This window comes from Neophocaena asiaeorientalis, unplaced genomic scaffold (assembly GCF_003031525.2).
Source record: "Neophocaena asiaeorientalis asiaeorientalis breed wild unplaced genomic scaffold, Neophocaena_asiaeorientalis_V1.1 scaffold24, whole genome shotgun sequence".
Classification (NCBI taxonomy): domain Eukaryota; kingdom Metazoa; phylum Chordata; class Mammalia; order Artiodactyla; family Phocoenidae; genus Neophocaena; species Neophocaena asiaeorientalis.
This window is the reverse complement of record NW_020185317.1, coordinates 6,011,405-6,023,290: the sequence shown is the minus strand read 5'-3', so window position 1 is coordinate 6,023,290 and position 11,886 is coordinate 6,011,405. Positions and strand designations below refer to the sequence as shown.

The following is an 11,886-nucleotide window of genomic DNA, read 5'->3' as shown; positions in this document are numbered from 1 at the left end:
AAACCAATTATATCATACCTATACCTCAACATCAAAGAATGTAAGCTTTATAAATGTTGCTGTTTCTATATGTTCTCTCATATAAATTATATTTCCAGGATAAAATGGAGGATCATAAAGCAATATCCTACGATCACAATTCTAGAAAAAAGAATTACTTATGGAATTTCCCAAAAGGGAAGGTCACCATAAGGAAGGATTAAAATAAGAAATCTTTTCATTCTAGATTTTTATCCTTAACCTCTAGTTTCTCAATAAAGCAAGTCACTGATTAGAAAATTAACAGTTTGATCCAGTATGGATGATGTAACATAGCAAAATCTCTCAAAGGACATTAAATAGTTAGTAGTATCATCCTTATATTCAAAGGACAGTACATTCAGTTATTTTAATCTGGGCAGAAAAAAAGTCATAATATCTGCAGTAAAAGTCAGAGTCAAAGGACGTTACCCAAAAATAAAACAGCCCTTTTCACCTCATATATTTTCACTGATTAAATATACTTTCTAAAATAATGAATGTGAACAGATGTGGGCAACTAAAAAGTACAATATACACTCGAGGGATTACTTGCATGTCATATTTCTTTTCTTTTTTGAGGTATGCGGGCCTCTCACTGTTGTGGCCCCTCCCGTTGCGGAGCACAGGCTCCGGATGCACAGGCTCAGCGGCCATGGCTCACGGGCCCAGCTGCTCCGCGGCACGTGGGATCTTCCCAGACCTGGGCACGAACCCGTGTCCCCTGCATTGGCAGGCGGACTCTCAACCACTGCGCCACCAGGGAAGCCCATGCTTCCCTGGTGTCATATTTCTTAAAATGTCGTATTTCTTAAAATCCCATTTTAAGAAATGTATAGAAATCCCATTTGCTCCAGAGAAGATACCGAATAATATATATATTTTTATAATTACTAATATATATTCTTTTGTTTTGATTTAGAATTCTTGAGTTGACATGACTTTGACCTGGCTACCTTTCTAAAATTGCTCTCTCATTAGAAAAGTCAGGGTGATGTATCCTGATATGAAAAAGGGGGGTAAAGATCTATGCCTGTATAATATGGGGCCAGGATTTAGCAGAATTGCTATATTTTTTCCAAGGTTTTTCTTTCTACTTGCCTATATCAGTATATTCTTTTTCCCACAAGATGTTTTATTTGGTTTTTGATAATAAAAAAAACCCTATACTCCCTTATAAGACTATAACATATTATTATAGTCTCTCAGAAGAACAGGTTAAACATCAAACATAAAAAGGATAACAAAGAAAGTCTTGATGAACAATTAGTATTATATATTTGATATACAAAAAATCAAAACTTTACTACTACCTTTAGGGATTTTTTTGAAAAGCAAAAATCAAATCTTCATTTTTAATCGTGGTACCTTTACGGCAGCTTCTCCAACTTCTTTTGATATATCTGCTCCAAGAGGACATCTGCATCAAAATCAGACAAATCACATTATTTCAAATTATTTTACATTATTTGTTTACTGATCTGTTACTAGCTCTGCAAACTATCTGCTTAGAATTCTGACAAACAATATATGTATCTAGTGTATAACTGATTATATGTGATGGTGGTTCTTGAATCCATAAAAATACAATAGGACCTCAAACCAGAATAATGGGTGAAGGAAGGCTAGAAATCTAAATTGGACAATTTTTTAAAACCACTTTGAGGTATAACTGACATGTTAAAAGCTATACATATTTAATGCATACAATTCAATGAGTTTGGGGTTGAGATGTTTTTGAAAGAGTTCTCTCTCACATACTGTAAATAAATAAAAACTTGAAACAGAAAAAAATAACAAAAAGTTGCCTTATAATGCTCTACAAAGCTAACAGGGTAAAAACAGTTTACCATACAAAGTCAGACCTGCATTTATTCCAACTTCAGAAATTCTCCAGGTTTCAAAAGCTAGCTTGCTCCTTTTCTACCTTCCTTTGTCACTGGTGGCAGGAGAGGTCTTAGATCCTACCCTCTTTCTCTGTTCTTCCTCAGTAAATACTTTTGGCCTCAGATTTCTGCTTTTGTACAATGTTGCCCTTTACAAAGCTTCAAATGGACCCCAACCTAAAAAAAACCATCATCTCCAGCCTCAACACTGCCCACAAGAAGGCAGTGTTGGATCAGATGGTAGATTCTACCTGAGGCTAGGCCATCAACTTAAGGGATTCTTTCTACTAGTAGTTTAGTCACTACTAACTAAACTCTGTTCATTTATGATCAGCCTTAATAGTCTAAGATTCACATAGGTATAGTTATGTACTAAAATGCTGAAAAGTTTAAAACAGCAGATGAAACACTGTTGAAAATAGAATTATGTTAGATTATGAAACATAATCATGCTTTACTGTTTTTACTATTCCAGAATTAGCTTAAGACCAGAACTTGATAACAAATTGAAAAACTGTGCTACTCCTAGGAACTTTGATTTGGGAGAGGAAATAAGGCTTGCAGAAAACAGCTATCTTTTGGCCATTTCTCAGCTGCCTGTGGAGAAGTATACTCACAACCCAGTCTCACACCTGAATGCTTTTTGCACATTTTCCTTAAGTTTCCAGCACGGCAGCTGATGCTGAGATGGTCCTAACACTGCAAAAGTCCAGGTCATGGACATGGTTTCCATTCTGGTCCCCAATGAGGGAATTCATCATCCTTACCCACTGCCTGTTTCTAACCTATGCTTTGTCAACATTTATATAATTTAAGCTATAACAAAAATATTTCTTATAGGGTATCTAACGCTTAGGTTAGATGAAAAAAATTAATGTACTCTTTCTTCAAGTACCACCAGAGTGTCAATGAAAACCTCAAATATAAAAGCAAAATCCAGGCTTTGACTTTTACAATGCAACTTGCATAAAGATTATGAATGGTACCACGTACTTTGGCTCATAGCGGATGCCTTCTGTGCTGTGTAAAATGCCCAAGCCAGCACGCAATCTTTCAACACCGTTCCTAAATAAGAATCAATAAAAATAAAATAACTAGCCCAAGATTTAAAGGAAGAAAATTTAACATGATGAAATGGCAATTAATATTCACATAATTATGAGTGAAGCACAAGCATCCATGGCTTACCACGCAATCATAACGCCGTTGTCAGTGCACAGTCTGGGAGGAGGACACAACAAAGTGCATTGTGTTGCATCTGTCACGATTTCCAGAGCTTTTCGGATATGTAAGTTACTTGCAACGCCTCCAGATACAACCTGAAAAAGTTGAGAAAACCAAAATTAACAAATATCACACATGAATATGAGCTAAGCTGTGAGCTAAACCTGGGGAAATTACCAGCATTATACAATAAGACAATATCACATTTTGGTAGGTGGGTAATGAGCAAGTGATATATCTATATAATAAACATTTGCAAAGGAAACAAAAGTCACCAACAATTTCAATATTACCATATGATCACTTTCATTTTTGTATTTTCTTCTGACCCTTTTCTCATTACAATCATAGTACAGTATTTTAGACCCTGCAGTTTTCACTTATAAGCATTTTTTTCATTTTACTACATAATTCTTAAACTATTACCTTTGATACTTGTGTAATATTCCATTTTGTGAACCTACCATTTAAATATTTTTCTCTTTACAATTTTCCAAAGAATGAAGTTTAAGATACACAGGAAATTTATCAAGGCTTTTAAGCACATTTAAAGGGATTTCATCAAAGGAACATAAATCTGAAGGAAACAGCCTATTTTTCCTTCAATAATGACAGCAGTTATACTGCATTTTGTTTCATACTGTAAACCCTCTTTTAAATTCAGTAAGATGCAGCCTTGAACCTTTTTGCCACACAGGCTGTACAGATGTCCTATAAAGCTGCCAGGCCTGTACAGGGAATGGCTGTTAAAAGTTTTGTTTTGTTTTGTTTTTAATTATTTATTTATTTATTTATGGCTGCATTGGGTCTTCGTTGCTGCACGTGGGCTTTCTTTAGTTGCGGCGAGAGGTCTTCTCATTGCGGTGGCTTCTCTTGTTGCGAAGCACGGGCTCCAGGCGCGCGGGCTCAGTAGTTGTGGCTCACTGGATCTAGAGCACAGGCTCAGTAGTTGTGGTGCACGGGCTTAGCAGCTTTGTGGCATGTGGGATCTTCCCAGACCGAGGCTCGAACTCATGTCACCTGTGTTGGCAGGCGGATTCTTAACCACTGCACCACCAGGGAAATCCCAATGGCTGTTAGTTTTTATTCTACGTGATTTCATACTGTCTGGGATAGCATATGGCATAAAGATCTTTTCATCCTATGCTTAGGGTCAATTAATCTCTGGGAAGAAAAGTAACATACTGTAAAGGATTACTACTATTCTAAAATTACAAAACTTACCAGTACTGCATTACTTTGACAAAACAAGTCTCTCTGCTTGCAAAATAGAATAGCACGATGTGTTCTTTTTGCAATGTGGCAGGCTACTGTGTGCTGTACTGCAGCAGCAATATCTGCAGCTGAAGACAGGATTTGCCCCTTCTCAATACCTGCAGGAATGAGCAGGTATTTTTAGGTACAATCCAGTATTACTTATTTGTCCAACTTTACTAATTAGAAATATACCTTCTTCTTTTTCCTTTTGCATTATCATCTTATCAATAATGTGACGAAGTCCAGAAAAAGAAAAGTCACAATTTTTAGCATGTTGCATGGGAGGTTTGAAATCAAAATGCAGTCTATTTCCCTGTTTGGCCAAATGTTCTATAGCCTTCCCACCACTCATGGTGGAGCACTCTGGATGTTTTATTAAAGAAAGTCTTCTTGCTACCTATCAAAAACAAACAAAAATTTTTGTAATGTCATGAAACTGTACATTTTGAAACCAGGGTGCAAAGGAAATGAATTTTACCCTGGGTGAATAAGACATGCAATACTTTTACAAACATGGACCAGAGCTGGTGGTCAGTCAAGACAGACAATCTTGCTGTTTCTGACAACCTGATCAATAGTGGCCAATCACTGCCTTCCTATCTACTTTTGCTCTTCTACTGGGGATGGAAAATAGGTTTGAAAATGACAATGACTGCTTAATGATGAACTTCAAAAATAAGAACCTGTCCTATTTCTTCCAATCATTTCAGCTGTTGGCAACAGGTTTTTTTTTTTATAAGGCAGTAGGCTTTAAGATTCTAAAACAAAGGAAAAGAAATCTGCTTGTCAGTGGTGTCAGCAACTGTAACATTTAATAATAGAACTTTGTGCATCTTTAATGTCCTTATGTTATCTTTATATATCCTCTTTTTTCACTTTTTAAAGGTACATTACACTTCACAAAGCACTTTCTTTCATATATTATGTTATTTGATGAAAAAAAGTGTATATACAAACCATTTGAGCCTTTATATACTGATGTAAACCTCGTATCATTTTATTCGGAATGGGTAAGAAGGGATCTTTTATAAAATTATGTACTACTCTTTTTTTGTTTACTACTGCACATAAGTTTTTTCAGTCTAATATTATTCAGAAATATTTAGATGATAGCAGTAGTGTATCTATTACTATTTAGCTGAAATAGACACCTTAACAAAAAAGAATAGAGATATTAATTCTTAAATAATTACCTTGTCAAGCATGTCACCTGGCGCTATATCCAAAGACTTTCCAAGAAGCAGAAAATCTGAAACTCCTCTAACTAGTGCCAAAAGGCAATGACCTCCTGAAATCAAAAGAACCAAAAAAGGAAATTCTACTTTATTTGTCAACCTAATAGTAAGTGCATGAGCCTCCATATGATGAATGGGAATGAAGGGCTTTTTTAACTGGTCTACCAGTTGTAAGCTAAATGATAAGCCTACACCCAAGCTTAAAGCAAGTCCTGGTTTTATGGTAGTTGCAATTGCTGAGAGTTCACTTGGAGAGACTTTACTGGCAGAGAGAGCTTCTTGCACTATGCGTTGAATATTTTCTCTATGAAGCTGTTGAGCTACTGGAGGAATAATCCCACCTGTTCTGAAAGATATAAAAAAAACAGCTTTTTATAATTTTAAGATTATAAAAATAGAGAAAGAAAAAGTATATATTATGGCTGAAGGCATGTTTTCAAATTAACCATTATATAGCTAAACACATTAGTAAGTCAAGTATTTTCAAAGTATGTGTGCCTTATAATGTACAGTACATTATAAGAACTCACCATGCAGTGATTAAGGATGTTATTTAATGTCTCTAACTTTTCAAAACTGTATACAACAAACTCCTATGGATTTGTTTCTTGATAAATGAAACCACCAAAATAATTTTGAGAAGCATTCTAAGGAAGGAGTCTTGAATAAGGAAAGGACAGGATAAAACTGGATTTTAGGAAAATTAATCTATCTGACTGGAAGAAAAGAAATACAGAGAGAAACATGAAGACAGTTTTGTGAAGAAGACGGGTTTATTTTTAAACACACTGCACTTGAGCTCATGGTAGGACAGCAGACAGCTTGAAATCCTGAAATAAAGTTTGGGAATCCAGTGTTTAATTGGATTGGTAATTTTGATTTTTGGTCCATATAGGACAAGCAGTGGATGACCACTCCAAATGTCAAGAATAAAGAATTAGAAGGCAAAGTTGTTAGCAAAAAATTAGCCAGCATGTGACTGATCAGAAAGGCAGAGCAAAAGTATAGAGGGTCTGCAAGATGTACCTCTAATCTCAAAAAAAAACCCTTCAAATATTGATGTTGTAAGATCTATATACATGGCATTCAATGAATATTTAATAGTTAAAATATGTACTGTGTCAGTCAATGAGGGCAATATTTAAAAGAAATGATCTTATTTCAACACATCCATAATATAATACCATTTTCCTTAATTCTTCAAAGTGACTTTTTCTCCTATATTCCTCAATTCTGTTAATGGCATCAATAACCTCCTAATCACTTGGGTTTCCAGGCTTATCTTTATCTCCTTTCTTTCCCTTACTTTCCACATTTAATTAAGTTTATCACCATTGATAAGGTCAGCACTGTCCCACTGTCACCACCAAGTTCGAAAAGCTCTCATTAACTCAGTCTATTCAAAGCCTTGTAACTGTACTTCCCTAGATACATTCTCTGATCCTTGGAATTGTTCTGTATGGTGTTGCCAGAGAAAAAGCACAGTGCTGACCTCATCACTCACCTACTCAAAAGCTTTTACTTTCTTGGAATTTGGGAGACTTTAAATCCAAATCCTCTCCCTCCTACTCATTTCTTCCTCCTCCCACTTGCCTACTCCCCTTCCTTTCTGTGCCTCTTCTATGTATTATCTTCTAAGGATTATGCTAAGCATCAGAGACAGAAGAGATGAATAAGACCATGGCTTTATTCTCAAAGAATTAATTATGATTAATAAAATCATTAATTAATAATCAAATAATTTGTAGACAGTATGGAAAGTGGATGATTAAAGAACAAAGCTAATAAAGAGACAGTGAAACCATTTAGCCTCAAGACTGGAGCCAAGAGTCCAGGCAAGAGACAATAAGGGCTTGAACTAAGTGGAAAGTGGGAGGAAAAGTTTCAAGAAATATTTGGGAGGTAGATTTACTATGACTAGGTGACTGATTTGGGTACAGAGTGGTGAGGGAGAAGTCAAGATTGTCCTTCAGGTCTCTGGCTTGAAAGAAAGAACTCCTCTTCCAAGCAATCCTCTATTATTGCACTTTCCATGCTGTTTTACAATGACCTATTTACCTATCTGCCTTCTTCACTTTATAGTAGTAAGAGAAGTACTATTGTTACTAGTAATAGGTAGGTTTTTTTGAGCCCTTGCTATTTGTCAAGACTGCACTAAATGCTTTAAAAGAATTCACATTTAACCTTCACAACAATATTATAAGCTGGTTGTCATTATTATCCCTATTTCACAGATAAGGACACTAAGACATAGAAAATGGTGCAAGGTCTCAAAACTAGTCAGTGGCTGAACCAGAATGTAAACCACTTTATATGGTAAGCTGCTCAGAGGAAAGGATCATATATATGTACCCACAGTGCCTCAGATGCTGCCTTGCAATTGTAGGTATTCAATAAATAATGAGATGCGCTGAGGAGATGGTACCAAATAGTTTATTTGCCTATATATTCCTCTCAAGTGACTCACGCACTAGCTAAACTAAGTGTTTGCCCAGTACTTTCTCACCTCTTTGCCTTTGCCAGTGATGCTCTCTCAGCCTACAATATTCTTTCCATCCTCTTTCATTGAAGGCCTAACTATCTCTCAAGGCCACTGACCCCTGCAACATGTCAGGTGCTATGCTGGGCACTAGGCATAGTGTAGTGGTTAATACAGATGCAGCCCCTGTCACCATGGAGCTGAGAGTCTATTGGGGGAAAGACTGTACATAAGTAAACAAACATAAAAATTATGAAAAGAATTATGAGGAAAATATGCAGGATATGGTATATAGAATAAACAGGGTGGGAGTACCTAATTTAGATTAAGTAGTTAGGGTAGGCCTTTCTGTGCAGCTAACATTAACATGTTCAAATGTCCAATACACCCCAAAATAATGAAAGAACTGTAAAACTGAGGCATGGTAATAAGTTACTGTCTGCACTACTTCTTTGATACTCACTTTATGCTGCCTTGCACTGCTAACTTTCCTTGTAGGTCTATATACCATGTCTCAAAGATTAGGTTAAGCTTCTTAAAGGCAAGGACTTGCTCGTATTTCACTGTGTCTTACTAAGACCTAACACAGTCCCTTTCATATAATACGTAACCATCAGAGGCCTACTCTGCCTCTTCACGTATACTATTTCTAATATCCTGTATTATTTCTGTTATGCACCCCACAATCCTATAAGATAGACATTATCTTTCCCATTTTATGGATGTGAAAACAGAATCAGAGAGGATCAGGAACTTCCCAAGTCAGAGCCAATACCAATCACTAATTCATGATTCACACACAGGTTTGTGATCTCAAAACACCAAACCTTTTCACTATTCAGATGTTGTAAATTAATGGCTTGACGGCATATCTGAACTGTATGGTATTTTAATATATTTGAATTACCTACTAATTTTTAAAATCTGGGAGATATTACCATAACATTCTGGATTTCCATTTTCTCTTGAAAATTCTGATAATCAAATAACATAAGGCCTACATTCTTGCATGGCAACAACTGGCTGGAGCTGAGTAGTGACCTCCTATAGATATTTTCCACATTATACCCAGCCCACCTATTTATGTAACCTGCCTGGTGGCCCTCTGGAAAAATCTGAGTTTATAAACCTGGCACCATTCTGTGCTTTAATACAACAGTATATTGTTATTTAAGTACCAATATGAATTATATGTGTAAATGTGAATAGGATTTTCTTTTGCAGTGATTAACACAGGCTAGAGGTCAGGTCATACTTTCCTAGGACTTCAGTTGAGACCATGAAACATAACAGGTGGACGAAAGAGAAAAAGGCATGAGGGGAAATCATGGATAAATATTGGAGTTTAGCTTCTTTTTGGCAACAGGATTAGCTAAGGTTGGGACCTTATTCTGGAGCTCCTTAAAAGCCAGGTTGAGGGGTTTAAGGTTTTCTATGGCAGTTATTAGAAACTTTTGCATGAAAGAAGAAATTAGTTCTTAAAATTTAACTTTTGTATGTAATAAATACAAAAAAAAATTATTTCATTTTATTTTTCCAAAAAAAAGTGGAAACTACCAAGATAATGTCTACTCACTTTAAATGAACTTCGGTTTGGGAATGTATTGCTTCTCCCAAAACATTTCCGGTTTCATCCACCACAGCAGCTGCTGTATCATCACAACTGGTTTCAATTCCCAAAACTAGTTTATGAAGAAATCGTTTTCCAGGACGAAAATTAAAACTTCTTAGAAATTCATACATATTCCTTTTTGATGGTTTAGAAAAAACTCCTGCTGTCTTATTCAATATTAGCATATTTACTGTATAGATAATTCCTGGAAAAGAATTAAAGAAACAAACTATTATTTGGAACTGACATTTGCCACTAGCCCATTCAGTAAAGCAAAATTCCAAAAACTTGGTTTATTTTTCAATATATAGTTTTATAAAAATTTAGGAAAGGTTTGTAAAAGTCAGCAAAGAAATTTTAGTCTGTAGAAATCTGTTAATATAAATAACAGTATAAATGAATATAATGCTCTTTAAGAGGGAAAACGGGAAGTTAGATATAAAATTTTTATTATTACTATTACTTGCATGCTGTTCTTACCAAACTATTGATTATTCTTTATAAAACAGGTAATGTTACAGTGCAACAGCTGCATGGATAGTCTTTTGAAAAGTGTTATTCATTTTTTATAGCTAAAATTAAGACAAAATGTGGTTTAAAAAAAATCAATAAGGGCAAAATGGAACTGATGAAAATCAATGCATTCCATTTCCTAGAAACACCTTTCAAAAGAAAAATTTAATCATTTGGTCGGAAAACAATAGTTCACATAAAACACAAAGTAAGATTTAGTCGTCTAAGTTTAGAAACAAGTGTTCTCATAAAGCTCATCTTTTTGCCTGAGCGGCCATGGCTCACGGGCCTAGCCGCTCCGCGGCATGTGGGATCTTCGCGGACCGGGGCACGAACCCGTGTCCCCTGCATCGGCAGGCGGACTCTCAACCACTGCGCCACCAGGGAAGCCCTCATAAAGCTCATTTTAAAAGAGCATCTCAACTAAAACGACCGTAACCTAATACCTATTTTATCCATTAATTACAATTGTTTGAATTAAATCTCCATTTTTGCCACAGGTTTATCATAATAGGGATCTCCCCAAATCTTCTTTGCCCCCAATAACAGCAGTCCATCATTAAAGCACCCTGATTTTTTCACACTGCCAAATATCTAGTCTCATGCCTCCCAAATCACCTGTTCTAGAACCTTCTAGATATTTAAGTAGGCTCTTTCCCTATCACACTAATGGACAAAATGGAAAAAAATAAAAGAGCGAATATTGGAACTTTTATTGTTCCACAGGAGCAGAGGGCATCCAGGGATTAGAGATAAGCGACCTATTCACAGAGGACCCCTGCAGAGGATGCAGCCCCAACAGACGCGCCACGAGAAATTAGACTTATAGTCACTAAATCCAGCCAAGGAGGCTTGTGCGAAGCCCTCCTCGTTCGGGCCAGGAAGGATCCCAAGCGAACCCTGGGCACTTGGCCAGCGCTGGTCTCTGTCTGCTCTAAGGCGAAGGACTCTGACTGGAACCGCTTTTCCTGGCGCGCGAAAGCATCAGTGGAGAGACGGCTGAGCTGTTTCACCCACCTTCCTCGTGAACGACAGTAACTAGTACTCGTCTACTTTCCGCAGCAAAGCCGATCGACCGCCCTTTCCTAGGTGCAAGGAAGCCCGAACCTGTCGCCCCGGAAGTGATGTCATCAACACGGAGCCCGCGTCCCGTCGCCAGGGTCAGCTGGTATTCTCCTAGAAGGCGTCACTCTTCGAGTAAATATAAGCACAAAGGCGCTCATTCCCCAGATCGTGCGCTCAAGCAATTCTCCCAGATTTGTAGGTAAGAATTCTATAAGGTCACACGGCTAGTGACTGATCTAGTGGAGACCGAGCACAGATTCGACTACATAACATTTAGTTCTAAACACTATACTACGTTAAAAGAAAAAAAATTTTTGCCTTAGGCTGGAATTTGGACACCACTGAGAGAAAAGTATGACTTTGCTTACTCTGGAGGTAAAGTATGTACGTCAGCATAGTATGTACCTCCTTGTACCTCTTGTACCTCCTTCAGTCTTCTTTTGTTTTTATTTGTATGTGAACTTGTTACCATTTGAATAGATTTATCCCCATCTGTTTTTCTTCCCTGCTAGGCGCTAAGATTTTACTGAACAAGGACTTTATAAATGCAAGGTTGGACAGGGCTGGCACATGTATCTGCGCCTTGCATGGTGTGAA

At 36.8% G+C, this 11,886-nt stretch overlaps 1 protein-coding gene across 2 annotated transcripts; it reads right to left on the bottom strand.

The window, feature by feature from the left end:
• Positions 1-1,279: 1,279 nt before the first annotated feature.
• Positions 1,280-11,465, bottom strand: OSGEPL1 (O-sialoglycoprotein endopeptidase like 1). Of its 2 annotated transcripts, XM_024733660.1 has the most exons (9): positions 11,242-11,465; positions 9,676-9,916; positions 5,962-5,966; positions 5,579-5,673; positions 4,578-4,782; positions 4,353-4,501; positions 3,093-3,223; positions 2,898-2,969; positions 1,280-1,438 (listed from the first exon to the last, which is right to left on the bottom strand). In XM_024733660.1, exons 2-9 carry the CDS (start codon positions 9,894-9,896, stop codon positions 1,360-1,362), a joined length of 957 nt encoding a protein of 318 aa, XP_024589428.1. In that variant the 5' UTR covers positions 9,897-9,916; positions 11,242-11,465; the 3' UTR covers positions 1,280-1,359. The 2 variants fall into 2 exon arrangements, with proteins under 2 accessions (XP_024589428.1, XP_024589427.1); XM_024733659.1 differs by having other exon boundaries at positions 5,579-5,966; positions 11,242-11,456.
• Between the last annotated feature and the right edge of the window lie 421 nt (positions 11,466-11,886).

Excerpts from the sequence above, each read along its gene's own strand:
- OSGEPL1 (XM_024733659.1), bottom strand. The coding sequence starts at position 9,896 with ATGCTAATATTGAATAAGACAGCAGGAGTTTTTTCTAAACCATCAAAA. Across the intron at positions 5,967-9,675 it reads CAAACCGAAGTTCATTTAAA|AACAGGTGGGATTATTCCTC; the intron begins GTGAGTAGACAT and ends TATATCTTTCAG. Across the intron at positions 3,224-4,352 it reads GTCAAAGTAATGCAGTACTG|GTTGTATCTGGAGGCGTTGC; the intron begins GTAAGTTTTGTA and ends CAACTTTTTCAG.